Source organism: Bactrocera tryoni, chromosome 1 (genome assembly GCF_016617805.1).
Source record: "Bactrocera tryoni isolate S06 chromosome 1, CSIRO_BtryS06_freeze2, whole genome shotgun sequence".
NCBI classification, from domain to species: domain Eukaryota; kingdom Metazoa; phylum Arthropoda; class Insecta; order Diptera; family Tephritidae; genus Bactrocera; species Bactrocera tryoni.
In genome coordinates this window covers 7,460,659-7,483,465 of record NC_052499.1, presented here as the reverse complement: position 1 = coordinate 7,483,465, position 22,807 = coordinate 7,460,659, and the positions used below count along the sequence as shown (strand labels likewise).

The following is a 22,807-nucleotide window of genomic DNA, read 5'->3' as shown; positions in this document are numbered from 1 at the left end:
AACATGGGCATAGTTTCTTGCGCAAACTGCAGGTTCTGCGACATGAAACAGGAAATTCCAGAACACCTGATTCTGGTTTGCCCAGCAATTTGCAGAAGCAGGCTCTAGGCCCTAGGTTCCATCTACGTGGACAGGGATCACATCATCTCAGTCGCGCCCAGCAGACTCCTGAAATTGTGTAGGATGCTGCACCTTGATGGCCATATGTGATATAGGGCACAGGTCCCAATAATATAACTTTATATAACTGACTCATGGTCATAGACTCTATGTATATACATATATATTTTAATATTTTTTAGTTTTCAATGATTTGCTTACACTAAATACAGTCGTGTGCATAAATAAAATATGACGGATGTCTTTGCGGTAGCGCTGTTGTGACAGCTTTAGCGAATTGTAGGCGCAACGACTGTGCCAGTATACAACAAACACGCATATATGTAGATATGTTGCAACAACTTTAAACCGTTTACACTTTATGCAAACGCAGAACTGGCAGCAAAAATAAAAAATACGGGCATATTAAAAAAAAGCTGCATGTTGCATGCTTTCTTAGGATCTTGACATTCTTATAGTCATGCTAGCCAAGTTTACTGCACTGGCCTTTGACTTGTCATTCATTACCAGCAAATGTGAGTGAGTCGTCGCAGCAACGGTGGCGGTGATGTTATCAACGCTTTTATTTGTTGTTGCGCTGCCACTTCACTTGCATTTACCAAGGCTTTTGTCAGAGTTGCAGGCTTCTTTGTTGCGGTTCAGCATGCGTTTCTATTAACCGCGAACCATGTTGCCACTGTCGGCGAAAAATATATTTGCGTAAATATTATAGCTGTGTTTAAAACAACGCGCCAGTCGTTTTTACTTTTTGCTGTTGCCAGTTGAAGACTCCAGCTGTTTTGTCCTTTTCATTGGGTGTGTTTTTTTTTTGTTACATGGCGGATTCCAAACCCAGCGCACAACCCTGCCTTCAAACGGATGTTTTTTGGCTACCCAGAGGACCGGTAGTCGTGAGCTGCTTTCGCCATATGTAAAAGAGTCGTTTCTGGCAGACACACACATGGCAAATTTTGTGATAGAAGCAATTAAGAGAACTATAGAGCCTTATTGAAATATGCAATAAAAAACGTACGTTTTTAGAAATCTAAGGGTTTCGATAAAGCTTTTAAAACAGAAAGACGTAGCACTATTATTCACTACATAATTTTTGAGAAGTTTCAATTGTGGACAAACCATTATTTTATACAAAACTTATTTAATCGGTTAATGGGAACTGCATGGCAACGCTGGCCACATCATAACAGCAGAACGAAATCCCATTTCCACTCTCAATTGTGGCTACTGCAATGATTACTTTTGCGCTGTCCTCTTGGTTGCTCTTATTGTTGTTGCTGTTTTTGATGGCGTTGATGTTGCTGTTGATATTGCTCCCGGAATTTCAATGCTCACCACTTTGCGGCACACAACCACTTAACTCATCTTGTCTAGAGTGTAACAATGAATGCATTCAAGCACCGCAAGCACATTCGAACTGCGGCAGCAAGGAGGTCTGTGGTTTTGCTGCACAACTAAACAACCGAACAGGGTTGCAAAGCGGCACGTGCATAGTTTGTGGCAGTGAACAAGCTGGCAAAATAGTTGGTGCTGTTATAACGTTTATTACTCGGATTTTGCGTAGCGTGCCTCCTGGACGCAGACAGTGGCAACAACGGAGCGGCTAAGTGTTGCTTTGAAAACCGTTCACCGGTAAGAGTTGTTTAACTGTTGCAACAATGTGAAAGCCAGGCTTCGAAGCGAGGACAAAACATATATTTTTTTTTTGTTTGACACGTTCCAACTTTTATGCATTCTTTAATATGCAAGTCATCAGAAAGTGGACTACCAGCATTTAATTTTCATTTATATTTTGGTATGTAGCTATAGTACATTGAGATTATGATTACTTTCGGAATACTCAGTAGGAAATTCGATGAATTCTGGAAAAGTATTGTATTGCGAGACCCACTCATTTCTCATAAAACGTGCTGAAAACTTAGCAACAAGAGTTGAAAAGCCTTATTAGATAAGCTTCTCTGTTTCTTTGTAGAATATGGTCGGAAAAAAGCTTGTCCGACGATTGGAATTTAAGTGTGCTCTGCCGAATCCACAAAAAGAGACACCCCACAATCTGCGCCAATTACCTATCATCCACTACATAGCATCCTTAACTTCGCATAGAAGGTTCCACCGAGCGTATTATGTGAAAGATTAAAGCCCACCGTCAACAAACTGTTTGGCACTTATCAGTGTGGCTTTAGACCTGGAAAATCAACAACTGACCAGATATCCACCATGCGCTAATTCTTAGAAAGGATCCGTGAAAAAAGGATCGTCACACACCACCCCTTTGTCGATATTAAAGCTGCTTTTGAAAGCTCGAAAGGGAGTGCCGTTATGCAGCGATGTCTGAATTTAGTATCCCCGCAAAACTGATACGCCTGTGTAAACTAACGTTGAACAATACCGAAATCTCCGGCAGGATCGCGAAAAAACTCTCCGAGTCGTTCCATATCAAACGAGGTTTCAGGCAAAGTGACTCCTTATAGTGCTCAATATCCGCGCTGTTAGTTCTACTTTCTTCAGACTGGATAAGGAAGCGAAACAATTGGGTCTGGTAGTGGACGAGGACAAGACGAAATATCTCTTGTCATCAAGCAAACAGTCGTCGCACTCGCGACTTGGCTCCCACGTGACGGTTGACAGTCAAAACTTCGTCCCGTCCTCATCACATTTGATGAGTCGACGTTACGAGATTTCGAGAGAAAGGTTCTGCGGAAAATTTATGGTCCTTTGCGTATTGGCACCGGCGATCGCATTCAATGGAACGATGAGCTGCATGAGTTATACGCCGACATTGTCGTAATTCACCGAATCAAGAGACAAAGGCTACGTTGGCTAGGTCATGTCGTCCGATTAGATGAAAACACTCCAGCTCTAAAAATATTCGAAGCACTACCCGTGGGGGGAAGCAGAGGAAGACCTCCACTCCGTTGGAAGGACCAGGTGGAGAAGGACCTGGCTTCGCTTGGAATATCCAATTGTCTATAACCGCGTAAGCGGTGTCTACGTCAATAAAGAAAAAGTAGAATGACCTTTATATATACCAAAAATAAACAGCATAGCCGCCATCCCGCTAAAAGGAAGCTTGAGCACAAACCGATTTTAAAACCTTATCTTCCCTCTATCACCCCTAAACTTTAGGACCGGCTTTTAGATATACAACGAACCAACAATCATAGCTGAAAATCCGGTTGAATCAAACTTTTCTAGGGAGATGGAAAGTAGAATTAATTTATTTTCTTCAAACAACCACACCTTGACCTCGCAAAAATGAGAACAAAATATAAATTAAATCACAATGCAGTCATACAGGTATATGGGATATTTGGTGCCGGAGATAATGTTTCCCATAAAAATACACGGATAGCGCTCCAAGCATACCGATCTAATCAAATTGTAGGTAAAGCCATTTAAAAACATTCAAGCAGTGCTGCCTTAAGTATGATACATCAGGAACAGAGAAACTGCTAACTAGAACCGAAAGAACTGCATATTGCCTCATACCCCAAACCAAATTTTGGAAGTAAAATATACCTTCAATACAGAAAACCTGGTTCAGAATTTTCAAAACGCTGGTAGTTTCTGAGGAGTCTACATCCAAAGTGTTCTTATCAGTCAGAATGCGTCTGCCTCTAATTCAAGTTAATAGCTCAGATGGCACGAAGGTGGTCTTTAAAGCAGCGACAAGTACTCGAAATTGTACAGAAATTGGACTAGTTACACAGAAGTAAGTTTCGTGATTGTTTTCTCATATTATTTTTAAGCAATCTCTAGCAGCTAAACCTTCATGAATATTCGTTCTGGCTCATTAGCAACAGAAAGTGCTGGAACAGCAATCAGTTGTCGTCATTTTGTTGCTACTGTTTTCACAGCCGTCATCAGCTTTGTAGCCAAATTCGCCAAGCTTGTCTTGCCATTCGTTTTGCTGAAAGCCGTCATTCGATTAGTGAGCGGCTGCGTAAGACGGCGATGCAGTCGACACAATAGCTACTAAAAAAACAGGCCAAAAAGCCAAGATTCAGTGTTTCCATGCGAAATCAGAAACAGCAACACAACTAAGTGAGAAGATTCAGTGCACAAAAATGTGATTGGAAATAGTTAAAGAGCGTACTAAAAAGAAAGATACGCAAGAAGAGCAACCGCATGAGCTTATTTACAGTAAGTCGGCTCAGATTGCAAATTTATATTCGCTATTCTTTCTAACAAATGGGGATTTTGCAATTTGACAAAGTCGATAACATTTTATTATCTCCAAAAGATTTATTGTTTTATTTAGATTGTTTCCTATTTTATTAACATTAGATATACGAAAATAAACTATTCTAGAAATACGCAATGCAAATGAAGAGATCGTAATGAAATTGGAATGAACATTAAGTGACTGCAAAGTATTTATCAAAGCTTGGGGGGAAGGTTGGTGGTGGGATTTACTGTCGGGAGCTCTCTATCAACTGAAGTTTCAGACTTCCCGACTATTGCAGTGTCTTCCAAGTCTGTCCAGCGGATTTGCTGCTCCAGAGAGCGTCCACCTTTAGAGAAGTGACCATTCACTCAGATAGCAGAGCGGCGTTACTAGCCTTGAACTCATTTACAATGCGTTCAGGGTTGATTGAAGAGTGTCTAACGTCGCTATCTCTAGCAGCGAGAGTATTTGTGATTACACTGGTATGGGTGCCGGGCCACATCGAAATCGCAGGTAATTGCAAAGCTGATGAGATAGCAAGGAAAGGCACCCTAGAATCATTATCGGTAGAAGGGTAAAGGGTCGGTGCTCCTGCATCCTCTTGTGTTCTAGTACCTGCTAGCTGAGCCAGCATCGGTACTTGCGCAGTCGCAAAAGCCTTTTGGCCCAAGATAGATCGCAGGAGATCCAGCGATCTTTTTGCCCTCAGTAAGGCTAGCTTCTCATTAGTAGTGGGGTTCTTAACAGGCCACTGCCCTATTGACATACATGCTGTAAGATTGGGAATCTTACCGGACGCCATCTGCAGAAGAGAGGTCAAGACTTAGACACTTGGGGCACATGCTTTCAGACATAATACCGAACTGGCGGGTGTTGAATTTAAGCGCCTTTGCAAATTTGTATGGGCTACTAAGCGTTGGGCCAATCTGTAAGAACACGGGAGTTCTTATTTTCAATGGCTTCACAAAGCACTACATTTATCAGTCCACCTAACCTAACCCTACAGTTTCTTGCAATACCGCTGTGGCCAAGCACCCAAACCAGTCGATGCTATATAAGGTACTTAGACAACCCTTCACTAGTCTTGAGTACACAAAAGCAATGGCGAGGCTAAAATCCCTATCCTACTATCTAGGTTGACATTCGTTACTCAGAAGATGATTGCGCTCCGAAGCGGACGACTCATATTAAATCTCCGCTAATTTCTAATGAATTTTATTCTTTTAATATTAACATTTCCCTCGCATATAGCAGTTTTCGCATAGTTAAATTTTCATCATAAAATCGCCACAATGATCGGCCAGTCTAAAAGGAAATCTATTTGAGGCTCTTAAAAGCAGAACACCCCCAACCTGTAATACACAAAGAATAACACTGGTCGTTGACACCCCCCGTAGGCTCTAACCAGCACGCTCGGCTATATGTTTGCGCATATGTAAGCGCATACGTTTCCTTCTATCGTACTCGTTTGCGAGCTTAAAATAGCTTTTCCACATATCAAATATCAATTTCGCAGCAGTTGCGCCTAATCTATTGCGATTGCTCGACAGTTTGTAATTTACATATCCTCGTTATGAGCATATCTTCTCATCTCTCAAGTGTACAACAGATTACTTGCTCCTTACCATATGCTTTCAAAAGCTAACCGCATTGTGACGTCAACAGTTGAACATTGAAATCGGTAGCCGAGGGCAAAGGCGGCTGTAAGAGCCGCAAACAGGCAGGATAAAATTAAAAACGAGTGCCGTAAATGCTGAAAAATGGCGTAAAGTGAAGAACGTGGTTTTCACATCTAACACGAAGATAAATCTTCATAGAAATATAGATACACAAGCACATACATATATATTTAGAAAGATGTTCCCTCGTTTATTTCATAACTGCTTAGCACTGAACGAGTGTGCATGACGTCAGTATGCGATGAAGCGTCAGTCGGAAAACCCCGAAAGCCATTTTACAACATTCACACAGCTACAAATATACTATATATGAATATATGTAAATGTAAGCGCTAATCTTCCAAATGCGACAAGCAGAGCAACAGTTTTCACTTACACTTTTCATTCAAAAGCACGATGTCCCTTAACCTGAAAATTCTCTTCCGCTTTTCATACTTCGCTTACATACATTCATACGTAAGTATGTATGTAAAATAAGCTGCATGAATGAAGTGCTTATATGTGCTGTACTGGTCTTACTCTATGACTGCCCTGCGAGAAAAGCTTGATATAGTAGACATTCATAAAACCAATAAAAGAGTGAGCCTAATGGATTTCACATGATTGAATTTATTCAAAAAGCTGTATTCAGAGAAAAAGAGTTTCTTAACTTAAACTCCTATGACTTGATTTCCAGCTGGACAAGCATGGAGTACGATTTCTCTATATACAGTTTTTGCGTATGTTTAGTACGCCATAAATATGGAGAATTAAGAACGCACCTAAAAGCTTGCCCTAAAAAGCTTTCAAAATCACTTTGAATTCGTTCGAAAGCTCTGGAACTCTATCTAACCAGCTATTGCTGAAGTAAGGAAAATTAAGAACCAACCTAAAAGCTTGCCTTAAAAAGCTTTCGCAATCACTTTTAATTCGTTCGAAAGCTCTGAAAGCTGAAAATCGAAAGTTTCACTTAATCAAAAATAGACCGTAAGCGTTTAATAGACCCCGAAAACATCAAATAGGCCAGACTTTTAAGATTGCAATATTAAGCTGATTTTTCAAGCACTCAGTCGACCAAAGAAGAAGTAACTTGAAGGCCACAGAAAATTATACTAGCACTTATTATTCTAACTGAGCGCTAATATTTCCTACAAAGAATCATAGATATACATATACACATACACAGATAACTAGCTTTATGTGTAAGCGAAGCAGTACAACAATGACGATAAGCAACATCATGGTCAAGGCGCATGCGCCGGCTCTAGGACAAATCGATAAATTATGGGGTAATGCAAAGTCAAGAGCAAGGCAAGGAAGCAATGCTCGTTGTCATATAACCGAGCTCACACACATACTATAAATGTGTATGTATGTACATGACATGTATTTCAAGCCTAGTGAATGCAACTCGTTGAATCCGAATTTGTATGTAAAATTTTAAACAAATAATGCAAAAATAGAAATGAGGCCGAGTTAGCTTTTGTAGCGCGCATATTTTTAAACGGCAAAGCAATTTCTTTTTAAATCAAGATGTCAGTCAATTCGTTAGCTTTTTATTAAAATTATTGAATTCATTCATTTTTTCTACATCTACTTTTCTTTAGATTACTGGCAAACAACGGATTATTTCGATTAAAATGAAAGCTTTCAATAAATGAACTTTTCACAGAGAAGTAAATTCTTTCTTCATGGCTGTTAGTAAACTTTGTAAGACTTCTGAATGTATTTGAAAAAGTAAATTTATTAATGGGGTAGTCGAAAAAGTCTTTTCGTATTTAGTCAATAGATGTAAAAAAAAATAAGTTGAATTTTACTTCGTTCTTTAAATATGTTAATATTTGAGCTTTTCATTCAAAAATATAGAATAGAATTTTCTGTAAATATTAAACAAAAATTTCTCTTTGCAACCGTGAAAATGATTAGATTCAAAGCTTTTTTAAGTGTCTCAAAAATTGCAATGTCTTCGACAAAAGTAGAACTTGCAAGCAATTATTTTTTAAAAGAGTTTTTAATTCAAAACATATTTTTTTGTTCTTTCCAAATTGTTTTAATCAAAACTATTTAATTGCTCTACTATAATCCCACAGTCACCAAAGATATACATATTAATCCGGCTAGATTAAAGAATATTTTAAAATATATTATTTGATTTCTTTTTCAACATACAAATAGTCTTGCTATACATTTCGCTTAACGGTAGCCGAAGCGAAAAAATGTTGTAGTCTGCTTATTGACTTCATACTCCAAATCCACTTATAGACTAACTAAGATTTTGTTCCTATAAAACTCCAGCAACACAAACAAAAACTATTATTTATTTCATTATCCGTTACTTTTTCAAGAAATAAGCGCAGAAGCTATATTTAATAGAAAAATTATTGGTATTAAAATGTTTAAAATAATACGTGTAGAAGATTAAGAACAAAAACGCCATGGCGTATGAGTAATATTTTTCGTGTTTTTGCGTATGAAGGCGAAGAAAAATTGATTCGGGTGATTAAGGTTTGCAAATTCACTGAAGGTAGTGAATATTTAAATCTAAAAATTTTGAATTAAAAAATAAATTTTCATTTTTTTGAGCACGAAGTTGGGATTAATAATTAAATTTTCAAAAGTTTATTTTCAATAGTTTTAAAATTTTTAATTTTACAAAACTAATTTTTGAGCCTAACATAATTTTTTAAGTTTAGAAATCTAATTTTTAATCCAACATGTTTTGGATAATAAATTGAGAATTGAAAAAAAATTATTTTTTAATATGAATGAAGCACGCAAACGAGAAAAAATATGTTTTTAAACAATTTACATATATGTATTTTATAAATACGCTTGGAATTACATTCTTTTTTTGTATTTTTCAATCAGGTATGTGGCATTATAATTTCAAATAACCGTATTTGGGTTTAAAAAATAAAAAAATTTAATCCAAATGTTAATTCAATTATTTTTTAATGTATTATCCTGCATATAATAACGATTTGTTTTAAATGTGTACAATTTAAGGGGTTATGTACAGTTAGAAGGCCGAAAAAAAGGGAATTTTGAATTTAAATTAAAAACCAAACAGATTTTGTAATGTTAAATCTAGTATTTATTCGAAGGGATAAGCAAAATAAAATAATTTTATACAAAATTACGGCTTCTGAAAAAAGTCGATTTTTGACCAAAATTTCATTCTTAAACTCTTTATAAAAAAATATTTATCGATAGGAAAAAAATCTTCGATTAATCACCAAAAAATATATTTAAAAAGCTCGTGTTAAAATTTGAGACTTAGAGATGGCTTTAGTCGTTTTAGAGTAATATTGGTCGCCGACTTTGAAAACACCATTTTGAGGAAAACGCGTTTAAAGTTTAGAATGCACTTTACATACACACTGAAATGCATCAAATTTGCATATAACTTCGATATTATTCAAAAGCACGATATTATATTTCCTGTCTGTATTCTTAAATATATGTACATTAAAAAAATAAAATAAAAAAAAATCGATTTCATAATAGGAACAAACCTAGATCAATAACCGGCGAACAGCATCAGCGGGTTTTTCCAAAACTTATTGGTAGTTTTCGCTACCACAAAAAAAAAAAACAAAAACCAAAAAAAAACTATTTATTTCAAATTCAACTATCTTAAAATCGACAGATAAATGTTTACAGCAAAACCAATTTAATAAAAAAATGCAGAAAAATGCGTGCAAAATGCAAGGCAATTCAAAAATCTTTTTAATTTCAGTTAATTTCCAGCTGCTCTAGCTAAAACGAACGCCATGGCGTATGAGTATTACTTTAATAATAAGCTCTGTTCCATTTCAAAATTACATAACGCTTAGTACACCGTTATAAAGTTGCATGCCACAAAGTGAACAAGTTGAAAAGTGAAAAGCAATACCTAGATATATTCATGTATATATGTATGTACGTGTATGTGAGCAGGAAGCAGCAATAAATTTCATATTGCAAGACAAAACTTCGGCAACAAGACTGTAGGCAGCACACACACAAACACACGCGAGTTGTTTAGCGCGGCGAGCCGACGCCCAGAAGTACAACGCACAAACATAACTGGCAAATGGGAAACGAAAACAGAGCATCCTATACAAATGAATGAAATCGATTTTTGCGCATTCACAAATTTTACAAAGTGAGCAACGGCATAAAATTTGTTGCGCTCTTTTCCCTGCAATGTAACAAGCAGCGCAACATTGTGGCAATTGCGACAACTGGGAGCTGTAAAAGCACAGCAAAGAAAGTCTTTACTTAACTCATGTAACAATAAACCGTATAAATGTGTATATATAAATATCTATACACATATGTATATAGTATGTATACGTGTGTGTGTAAACTATTCGGAAATTCACGATGGAGGCGCAAGTTCACTAGACAGCAATCATATCATCATACGCGTCTATAGGCGACGCAACATGGACGGCCTTGAAAAGCTGGGGAAAGACGCGCACAGAAACCATGAAACAGTTATGTGCGAATTTCATTGACGACCGTCAAGCAAACGAACCGAAGTCATTCATAAAACTTCCATGGCGGGGCGCGTGACATGCGCAATCGACGCGTTTGTAAAACAACTTCGAATATTCGCATATCGAAAAGTCTGCAAAGCAAACCTGGCGCATGCGCTTTCGACACGCTACCACCCCACCGCTACAGCCGTCACTCAAGGTCAACGTAAAATTTTCATTCATAAAATCGAGTAAGTAGTACTCTAAAGCGGGGGCGACGACGTGCACGTTAAGTGCTTCTAGGAAGCCGCGTAGCAGGCGGTCGGCCGGTTGATAGATGAAATGAGCGGTTCATGTCTTCCTTTCATTCATGAGAATTGGCTTTTGCGCGTTATGACGGGACCTTTCAGCAGCGACACAGGAGGCCGTATGTACACACACATGCATATATTTACTATGTAGTCATACACGTATTTATGTGCTTCACTTGTGTGACTTCATTCATAACTTGGCCTGCAGCGCGCATGTAGATAAGTATATATGTATATGAGGATAGTATAGTACAAAAACAAATTTTCCGAATATTTAATGTTTACACGCATACACGCTCACACGTATCTAAGTAGGTATGTGTATGCGTGCGTCTGCCGGTTGACTGCGTATTCAATTTGCATTACGTCAACAGGGACGGCGCAAAATTAGCGCGAAATGTGCTACAACAAATGTTGCATAAACCACAAGCCTAATGGGTAGATGAACAACTATCGCATTACAAAAATAAACAAAATATTAAATAACTAATTAGAGAGCCCCTAGGATATAAAAATATATCGCCCATAAAGCTTATCTCTTAGTTGGAAAAGGAAGAATATTATATAACAACTTTTGTTAAGATAAATCTTATCTGAGAAAAATTAGCTAATTTTAATAAATTCTGCTACATTTATGTTTGATATAATGTTAAGAAAATTTGTGATTTTTCTATCCGTGCAACATGCTGCACAAAGTATTACTATAAGCCTCAGTTCGGCGAACACCTCTTCATTCCACGAAAATTTCCTCTCAGCGAACATTCCTTTGAGATCTGAGAACAGGAAAAAGTCGCTGGGGCTAGATCTGGAGAATACGGTGGATGCGGAAGCAATTTGAAGCCCAATTCAAGGATTTTTGCCATCGTTTTCACTGACTTGTGATACGGTCCATCGTGCAGTCCACTCGTATGACTGTCGATTGGACTTCGGAGTGAAACGATGGAGCCATATTGCATCCATTGGCACATATCGACGCAACAACTCGGATTTACATCTCTAAATACTGCTCCGATTCATCGCTTCTCGAAAGCTTAAAGCTTTCCTACATTTGTTTTGTATGCTGGAATTGATCTTTGGTGATAACAATCCTAGTAGTGCCGCCTGGCTTTCTGTGTAAATGGTCCATTTCTGTATACGCCCGTAGTTGTTCGGCAGAACTTCACAGGCCTTCTTTATGCCTAGTACTTGCGCTTGAAAGATGCTAGCTGAATTTGGTAGACGATAAGTTAAAGAGAAGTTCCTTGAAGTCTCTACACCGCAGTCCATTTTGGACCCCTCGATATATATTGAGGTAGTAAACTCTTCCCCTAAGAAATCTTTTCACCATTCATGTCTAGCTTTCGTTCCTGGATGGCTATAAGCCGACTCCCGAACCATCAAAACCTGAAACATTAAATATAAAATAACAAATATAGAATTTTAGGTTGGGAATTTGGTTAATGGCAACTCACTTTTAGGCTTTAGCTTCAATTTCATATAGCAGCAAATACTCAACCACCTTTAACAAAAAATTAAATTAAATAATAAATAACAGAAATTAGGGACACCCTATGCTGATATATACTTATTAATATATATGTACATGCCCCTACACATACATATATGTTTAGTTATTCTCCCCGTGCTTCGCCAATGATAGTATGTACTGCGGGTTTTTGGCGCGTTTTTCCCAAAGGTGGTAGACCCGCCTACACGGCGTCGCCTTGTTTCCAATCATTATGTTACATACTCTCAAATTCAATGGGACATTAAATGATTTAGTCTCGGGTACCACAGTTAAACCGCAGCCGTCGTGTGTGGGGCTGTAGCTTTTAATCGATTTCAACAATGACATTTATTTACTCCCTCCCTTTTAACTTTCGTTCGGTTTGGCCCATTTCCGCATTTGCTGCTTAGAAGTTTTTTTTATAACCGTAGTTTAAGTTATTGTGCAGGATACTTTAGTTTCTTTGAACTTTGATGCTTTGAGGTCGCATATTTAGCATTACATATTACTTTGGAGACAATAGACGTCAATATAAGTACATATGTACATACATATGTTTGTTATTGAATGTCATTTATTACTGTCATTGAATAAAAATTTTCGCAGAACGTTATAAATATGTGGAACATTTTTTAGAAAGATATTGGTTATGGCAATTAAACTAACCACTTCCTTGAGACTGCCATTTCCGTTGTAAAATTGGACTATTTTCTTCTGCTCCTTCAGCTTACATAAAGAAAAGAATAACAAACGTTGTACATGGATATATAGCCAGTGGTTTTGTCAACCATCTCTTCTGTTGTTAGTTCTGCTGCAAGTGAGCATATGTGTCTCATACCATACATTCACAGTAAATGATTCTTAAATTTTTTTGATAATTTACCTTTTTTCCTACTAGATACACACCCACAGTGCTTTTCAACGAGTCACACACACATACACACATATTAATGCAATATTTATTTTTTTGACTTTAAACAGCTGATATTTCCTTGAGACTGCCATTTCCGTTGTAAAATTGGACTATTTTCTTCTGCTCCTTCAGCTTACATAAAGAAAAGAATAAAAAACGTTGTACATGGATATATAGCCAGTGGTTTTGTCAACCATCTCTTCTGTTGTTAGTTCTGCCGCAAGTGAGCATCTGTGTCTCATACCATACATTCACAGTAAATGATTCTTAAATTTTTTTGATAATTTACCTTTTTTCCTACTAGATACACACCCACAGTGCTTTTCAACGAGTCACACACACATACACACATATTAATGCAATATTTATTTTTTTGACTTTAAACAGCTGATATTTATTTGACTAAAAGCTGCAAAAACAACAGACACAACTTCAAAAGTTTTCCCAAATGCATATGTACACTAAAATATATATATATATGTATTTATGTGTCCACGCATATGCAGCAAAACCAATTGCATAAAACTTAAATCCAAGCGCTAATTCGCCCACAGTTATGCCATATTGGCTTTCGATGCAAGTGTAGGAGTTTAATGGATGCCACAGATTTCCACGCTTTACTCAACATATTGCAACGTTGCACAAGGATAATAATAATATAGATTATTTATGATATTAAATTTATTGAAAAATTTTACTGCTCTTAAGGTATGGCATAGGTATTTTAGTTCACAAATATTAAGACACAATATTCCAATAATAAAGCTAGCATTCATTAAACGTTCTCAATAATGCGAGTGTATTTAATACATACCTACAAGCGAGTACAAACATACAATATAACTTAAGAGGTGATCAAGTAAAAATTAAACAGAGAAAAAAAATGATTTTAAATTATTTAAATGCTAAAGGTCTTTTTTCTTGCTTACCGTTAAAAACGAATGTTCTGCAAACACGAAGCAGCAACCAAAATTGATTTACTCTTAAATTGACACATACAAATATTAAAACTTAAACCAAATGTATAGGACATCACCGGAAAAACCAAAAATCAGAAGCTTAAATCAATGAACCGTAAATACGCCAGCACTACGCCTGCGATTCGGTCTCGCTCACGCCCACAATGCTCTGCATACTCGGCTCGGATTCGGACCGTTTGTGCGTACGTTTTGGCACACGGCATGGCTGTTCCAGTTGAGCGCTATCCTTTGTTGCTGTGCTATTAACACTTAAAGACGTATCGTGGAGTTCTTGTGGTAGCGACAATTCAGGTTCGCTGCGGGCCAGTTCCTCCTCGACAAAAACATTGGCGTTGGCATTTGGCTCTAATACTTTCTCATTAAGGCACACATCATCCAAGTCTACATCGCTGTTAGAGAATAGCGCTGTAGCACCCAACTCAAGTGAGTTCTTCACGTCCAACTCAACATCGTTCGGATTGAGCGGTACGGTGGACTTTTGTGTGGGTTTTAGAGCTTTAGGCGTTGAAGTTGAATTATGCGTTGTTGGTGCAAAACTACCTTGATCTACCGTTACGGAACGCTGAAGTTGGTGAATCGGTTGAATAGGTGATGCAGCAGTATCCGAGCGTGAACGCGAGTTACTAGGTGTACTGGACAAGGTGGAAAGGCCAGCCATTGTACTAACGCTATTCACATTATTACTACCGCTAGCAGTGCCACCGCTACCACCAATCGGTGGTGCATTTGTTACCGAGCTTGGCGTCGAATTGATTTTCTCGTCCTGATGTTCTTTCATTAATTTACAGGCTTTACCCAAAGCACAAATGGTCAGGCAAATGCGCAAACCCAGCACGAATATGTAAGCCAGGCTAAAAAGCACCCAAGCAGCGACATTATTGAATGAAACTGCCGAATAAATCGCTTTTATCAGCACGACGCCAAGTGGAAACGGTATGAAACCCATGCGCCGTGCAACCAAATCTGAATGATCGGAAAAAGCATGCTTCTGCCGTGTTTGAGTCATGTCATAAGCTAAGCTGGTGGTATATTCACGATAAATGTACTCTGGTATCTCGTTAAAGCGCGTAATGAAAGCGTGTTTGATCCAATCAATTAGAACCTCAGTCACTAGCACAGCAATGCAATCGGGTACCATTACGCAGAACTGACTCATACTCCAGTCGAACTCTTTCATTGTTTGTATCATAACAATGAAAAGCAACACGGCTAGATGGAAACGTTCACGTACATCACTACACGTCAGTTGGAAGAGATTATTTTTATCGAATTTCTTAAACACTGATCCTTTAAGCTCGACGAAATTGTTGGAGATCATTATTGTTAGCAAACCTTTATTGTTTGAATTTACGGCCACATTTAAGGTGGTCGCCTGGATAGATAAGATGTAAATTATTATAGCACGAAACTGTCGTTACGATTTATATGTTACATACCTGAAACATAATTAGGAAACTATGCAGCAAAACATATATTAGTGCAAAAACAATATGCGTCAACAGTCCAAAGTGTTCACGTTTCGAATTCTTTGGTTCGGTCGCTGTCCAAAAGAGTGCATCAATAGTGTCCTGCCCAAAAGCTGATAATAACCGGTCGCCGACTTCAATCATATTGTAAAAAATGTATAGTTTTATAATCGATTGGGATTTAATTATATGATATACACGATTCGTGTCTACTGAAAGCATCAAAAATGTACAAGCTATCCATATTGTGCCTTTAAGTAGATCACAAATTTCTGCCGGTGTCAGTAGACGCTGACTGCGCCTTCGTAATCCTAAGCAACTGGCAATGGGTCGTGAAAACAGTGCCCATGTGGCCAAAACAAAACGTACGGGAAGGAAAGTGTGTATGTATAGAAACGAATCTGCACATTGCATTATACCGTAAACAATAAAACGTTCCAGATCGCGTGGTATGCGCATAAAGGAATAAATTTTTTGTCTACGCGCTGTGTAACGTTCCTCATCGTGTTCCAATATATATCCTCGAGTCAACTCAACCTTGAAAAAGTCCATAAATGAAGGTGATTCTTCTGTGAACAATAAAAAATATACCATTGTTAAATCACCAAAAACGCCACTTGTTTGCACGGATCAACACCAACGCCCACTCACCTTTTTCCCTGTGCTCTTTGTTCTCCACATTTTGTTTTGCGTTGATTCCCTTGGCAGAACTACCAGAACCGCTGTTTCGTTTATGTTCATCATCGAATATTTCATCAACGCGACTATGAAAATTTAGTTCTCCACGAAAACGCAGCTTCTTCGTAGGAGTAACTATATCAGCATCAGCCTTTGCCCGAGACATATTTCGGTGAATAAGCTTGCACAGAAGTGATGTTAAATTGCTTTTATCAGCTGCAGTAGTTTGTTTTTTATAATGTTTTGTTTTGGTCTTAAATTGTCAATACTGCAAAATAAGTGTGAACGGATAACCCACAATTAAAAGAAAGCGGAGAATCCAGTGTTGGAATTTGCATGCAGAACCTGAGTATTATATTTTATAAATTTGAATATAACATATTTCCTTTAGATATATGCATACATTTTTTAATTCACATTAAGATATAACCAGTCATGTTGAATTAATCACTTAACTTTATTTAAAAACAACTGGAATATTCTAAATGTACACTACTTCAACTTAATTAAATCACAGCGAACATACCACTGTATAAATCTAAAAAAAAATTTACACGTTTTTAGTCATTCTGAAAGAGAAAAGAAATTAATTTAGTTATGTAATTAGTTCTTGGAAATTACTTTAGTCAAATTTTTTATAACAAATACATAATTTCTAGGTAAGCAATGTCGAGTTATTTTAGCAAAATACTGTGAGGTTGGCAACTCTTAACTTGTTCCAATTAGCGTAAAACAGCTGATGCATGGACAAGTGAGGAAACGAGTGAAATGACACTTAAACTGTCATCTAATAAGCTTTCAAATTAGATCGATAAAATATTGCGGAAAAGTGTGAGGAAAGTTCCGGTTAGATGAAAATATTGACAAGAAAATAATAAGACGTTAGAGATAAATGCGCTAATGAAGTGTGCTTAAACATTTAGAAACCAAAGTGTAAATCAAAGAAAATGGGTGAAACTGCACCAATGCCTTCGCCAAGCACCCAAGAGGTAGCTAGTACAAGTGTTTCAACCAACAACGAAACGATTACGCAGCAACAGCAGCAGCCTTTGAAGGTGAAGGTGCTGATTATTGGTGCAGGCATGGCAGGACTTTCTGCCGCAAATCATTTTCTTCATAATGGATGCAATGATTTTCGCATTCTTGAAGCACGAAGCCGGATCGGCGGTCGTATTATTTCAATACCGTTGCGTTCACAAAGAGTAAGGGGTTATAAAAAACGTATATATGTAATATGCGTAAGCGATTCACAAAAAGACATTATTTATGGAGTAGGGGAATTGAAAAATATTTAAGAAATTATGTAAGCAACTTAGGGCATTTTTGGCTTTAATATGCGTAATTATTTTGTAATATAGCATTTACAACGCGAAAGATATTTGCCAACCAGAAATGAGTTATATATGTATACATTAGAAAAGACTAATAACATTTGCCAAAAATTAGCTCGCACTTCCGCAAGAAAGGTTTTTTCGCATGTTGCCTATTCTATTGGCTATTATTAGGCTATATCAACACTGCTTCCTGGTATAATCCAATTTCTAATAATTCTGCATTTGTTTCTAATAATATTTTGTGCGTTTGCTTGTAAATAATATTATTTAAACATACGTTGCATATACGCAAATGCATATAATTATAGTAATCAATAGTAGTACATTTAGAAATATATATTGTTAATAATTCTTAATATATATTTAATATAGATAACTGAATTTCATGCTGATTATACATTAATTTATGTATTATAAGTGTAGGTAGTGCTTACCCACGACATTCTGAACTTATATGGTATTGGCTTGTATTGCATTATTGCCAGATGCATTATAGAGTGTCTAATCTTAGATTTAGTTGCTTAAAAGTTTGTAATCAAGTTTTGCTTTTTAAAAAAAGGTTATTTCTGGTCAATATGGATCGTATATATGTATGTATAAACAAAAAGTGATAACGAAACTGTGCGAAGTTTATGGCAAATATTCAAGTGCTCATATAATTAAGCATTTTATTCAATTATCAAGAGTTAAACAAGTGCTTAACCATATGTTTGTTTGAATAAGAACACACGTACTTTAATTGGTGTAAGTACTAGACCCGCACCTAGCCATAATCACCTTGAAAATTACGATTTCGATAGCGATTCGAACGCACACGCGTGTGTTTTGGCGATATTATTATATAGGTATATTACTTAACAATGCTTTTTATAAGCATGTGAAGCATTGCCGGTAAATGAAGAAAACAATTCGATGATACGCCTCAATGCGTTTAGTGCATTTTCGCCAAAAAGTAGAAAAGGAAAGTGAAGTGAATACAACTTGTTAGATATGTATAGTATGAATGAATAGTACGTAGTACTTGTGGATGTATTTACAATAAATTCTAGATAAAAATTAAATGGATTGACGTACATAAATATGTGCAAAATTTAATTAGCTTAATTGACATGAAATCATCCAGGAATTATAGACTTTATTGTATACTCGTTTACTTGATTTAAATAGAGGCACAGGTACACTCTTTCATACATATCCAAAAACATCTACTTGTACATATGCAATTAAGTGCATATAAAGGTTGATTGGTACACCTACTGTAATTATCTGTTGCATCAGCGTAACAAGCAACCAGTTTTTGATAAATTCTCACATTACGTATGTGCAATATAACAATAATAAAGTAGAATCAAATTATCACAGTAGCACAAATTCAAATAATGACAACCAACACGAAGTGCAGACTTAATTGCTTATTATCTGAGAGATCCACCGAATTCGTGCTAATAATAATGTATATTTTAGTTTATGCACTATTTATTGTGGGTAATTTTATTAAAAATACAGGTCGCGGGCCTTGTGCGTTATATAGTATATAAAAAAATTATTTATGTATGATATGCATTTATTTTTATTGTAAATTAATTTACCAAAAACATATATCTATACATACATACTTATGTAAGTATGTATATTAATTTTTTTATTAAATTTATCCAGGTCGAACTTGGCGCCAATTGGATACACGGCGTTTTGGGAAATCCGATTTTTGAAATTGCCGTACAACACGGTCTAGTCAGTGTAGTTAATGTACCGAAACCACACACGGTCATTGCCACAACAGAGGATGGCAATCAGGTTCCTTTTAACATTTTGCAAGAGATTTACGAGGCATATGTGTGTTTTATGCGACGATGTGATGAGTATTTTATGTGTCAATACAGCCCACCCCCGGATATTAATAGCGTTGGCGAGCATATTAATTACGAAATTGAAATTTACTTAAGTTCTGTTCAGGATCCGAAAGAAAAACGCTTGAAACAATTGATCTTCAATTGCTTGCTAAAGCGTGAGACTTGTATTACTGGCTGCACCAATATGAATGAAGTGGATCTGCTGGAATTAGGTACGCCTTTTGTTCTGTTTTAAAATATTTCAAAATCATTTATACGCAATTGCCGTCTTTCTTAATTTATCACACAGGCAGTTACACAGAATTGCAAGGCGGAAACATTGTACCACCACAAGGCTACAGTTCTATATTGCGACCGCTCTCTGCGCCTATACCTAAGGAGGCAATCATTACTAAATGTCCAGTAAAGAAAATTCATTGGAAACGAAAAAAGACAATTACCGGCCTGGAGACCGTGGATGAGAATTCTGAAGATGATGATTCAGATGATACCGAAAAGACAGTTACCGAAGTGCCGGCAGCAGGAGCCCAAACATCATCAGCAGGAAAGCCTAATGATGGTGTAGTACGTGAAAAGTCGACTGAGTCAGATGATAACTGTGATTCGAGTGGCAATTTAGTTGATGCTGCTGTGAGAGTAGACTGTGAAGATGGTCGAACCTTTTATGCTGATCATGTGATATGTACCATACCGTTAGGTGTGCTTAAATCAACACACAAAACGCTATTCACACCTGAATTACCACATTATAAACAAGAGGCAATTGAGAATTTAATGTTTGGCACGGTTGATAAAATTTTTCTGGAATACGATCGCCCCTTCATGAGCACCTCCATTTCGGAAATAATGCTATTATGGGACGATGACAAGTACGATTTGCATCTTTCGGACGAAGAACGCAATTCAAAGGAGTATTTAAGCAAGAATTGGTACAAAAAGATTTATTCCTTCGCCAAATTGTCTGAAACGTTGCTTTTGGGTTGGATTTCTGGACGTGAGGCTGACTACATGGAGACATTGTCGCATGAGGAAGTGGCAGAAAAATGTACAGAAATATTGCGTGCATTCTTGAAAGACCCGTATGTGCCGAAACCGAAGCTTTGTGTGTGGTATGTAGATATATAAATTATCATTTTTAAAATTTAGTTCATTTATTTGTCAAACCTTTGTTTTTAGCACAAGTTGGAAGTCGCAGTCGTACACTCGTGGCTCATACACATCGATACCTATTGGTGCAACACAAGAGGATATTGAATTGTTAGCGCAACCACTTTACGTCAACCCACAAGCGCAAAAGGTGCGTAAATGTTTTATTTTTATTCTATGTTTATTTATTTTTATTTTTATAAAACCTAATATTGCTTAGAAATTAACTTTCTAAATTAAGCTCCTTCATAAATAATAAAACAAAAAAATTCCCTTCATCCATTCAGCCCGCAGTACTGTTTGCTGGTGAGCATACACACTCCAATTTTTATTCAACCGTACATGGTGCCTATTTGACTGGTCGCACTGCCGCTCAGTACTTACTTTCCACAGATGAACCGATCGAAGTCGTTATGGAAGCTGACTCCAGCGATTTGAGCTCCTGGATACAAGGCATTTCGCTGGAATGAAAAGTCTCACTTATACCCACATAAACACATGTCATGGTGGAACGAAAGACAAGTGCAACGAAACTGTAATGAAGTAAGACAGAGAACTTCCATTGAGATATTGCACTACGTTAAAGCTTAGTACATGTGAAAGCTTCAGTTGAACCTTTAACAATTCGCTAACAAGCTGCAGCAGTGTGTATATAGTTAATTTAAGCGATTATATTTAAGATTATTGTGTTTTCTATTTATCGACACCTACTAATAATGCCTCAACATGTTTGATTTATTTTCGAAATTCATATTTTGCTCCTTCTTTAGCAACTAACTATGCTTAGGTACTTTTATAAAGTGCGATATTCGTGATATGCATACAAATAGAGAGTGTGACAGCAAAAAAATGGCAATATTTTATTATATTAACAATTTTTTTTATTATAACTATAAAAGTCGCAAATTATTTACACATTTAAAATCCGTGCTAGTTTTTTTTTGCAAATTAAAGGTAAACTCTTTATATCATTTGCAGAATTGGTTTTATATGTGTCACCTTATTTTATTTATTTTTTCTTTGTTTTTGTTAATCCTGCCAATCATTTATGCAAACCTCAATATTTTATAGTATTCACTTTATTTTATATTTCGCAAATAGTATTTATTTATTTATTTTGCAAAATAAACTCTCCATTGTAATTTAGCTCGTTTTAATTATATTTTGCATTTTTTTAGGAAATTAACATTAAGATTTGTTAACACTTATAATAAATGTGAATGTATGTAGGACAAACTGATATTATGTATCTGTAAGGTAATGAAATACTTTAAAATTGATTGAATCAAATAATTGACAATTCAATGCTCCTATTCAGTAAATTTAGCTGTATTTTCTAATAAAGTTTTAACACTATAGACGATAGAATTAATTAAGAGTAGGTGAAACTTGCAGAAGAGCGAATCTAAGCGAAAGTTCAATGTTGGATCGTTATTTAAGTTATTTAATAATATTTATTTAACTACAAACACATGCAATATACATACATATATACATCACGAATATACAATGTAAACAAAAATTAAGGTTATGTATACACACATTACTCTTAAGAATTGCACAAGAATGAGTTGTTGAATATGGACCTTGCGCGTGTGTACTTTTTGATAAATCCGAGTCGAAAAAAGTTAATTAAGTTGGCGAGTTTGTTTCTTGAATGATGAAAGTTGTGGAAAATATCAAACTATATTTTTGTTGTTAGCAAAAACATTGGCTTAAAAGAATATCAAAACGTGTAAGGACAATGCAAATATACTTATACCTCCATATATGAATGTATGTAAAATTGTGCGCCATGCACAGCGCTGACTATTTGTAACGCATTTTAAATCGATTATTTATGTTCGAAACAGAAGTGTGTAAAACTAATAATTATTGGAGTTGATATTTCGTTATTTTACTACAAAAATAAAATAAGTGTAGCGAAATTTATATATATTTCCATATTATGCTGAAGAAACCCAAACGTTTCAACGTTCGCCGAAAATATTTATGTTTACTTGACGCCACAAATGCATAATAAACGAATTAAAGTCTAATAAATTGTTATGGTTTTATTTGTGAAAGAAGAAAGCATTTATGAAAACATTTTATCTAATGAAAACGTTTCAAAATCCATTACTTACTATAAATTAATATTTTATTTTTATTCCAAAAACAAAACGTTCACAAATACAAAAGATTCCACACATGAACTTCATGTTGATAGGTTGTTGTAGTTGTCGTTGTTGTTGTTG

At 36.3% G+C, this 22,807-nt stretch overlaps 2 protein-coding genes across 2 annotated transcripts; one reads left to right on the top strand and one right to left on the bottom strand.

The window, feature by feature from the left end:
- Nucleotides 1-13,776: 13,776 nt before the first annotated feature.
- LOC120769512 (protein TAPT1 homolog) lies at nt 13,777-16,518 on the bottom strand. The gene is made up of 3 exons (XM_040096553.1): nt 16,211-16,518; nt 15,530-16,128; nt 13,777-15,465 (listed from the first exon to the last, which is right to left on the bottom strand). The coding sequence occupies exons 1-3, from the start codon at nt 16,401-16,403 to the stop codon at nt 14,203-14,205; spliced, it is 2,055 nt and encodes a 684-aa protein (XP_039952487.1). The 5' UTR covers nt 16,404-16,518; the 3' UTR covers nt 13,777-14,202.
- Nucleotides 16,519-17,014: 496 nt separating this feature from the next.
- On the top strand, nt 17,015-22,613 carry LOC120769522 (peroxisomal N(1)-acetyl-spermine/spermidine oxidase). The gene is made up of 5 exons (XM_040096562.1): nt 17,015-17,439; nt 19,231-19,636; nt 19,714-20,533; nt 20,601-20,721; nt 20,858-22,613. Exons 1-5 carry the CDS (start codon nt 17,185-17,187, stop codon nt 21,038-21,040), a joined length of 1,785 nt encoding a protein of 594 aa, XP_039952496.1. The 5' UTR covers nt 17,015-17,184; the 3' UTR covers nt 21,041-22,613.
- The last annotated feature ends 194 nt before the right edge of the window (nt 22,614-22,807 follow it).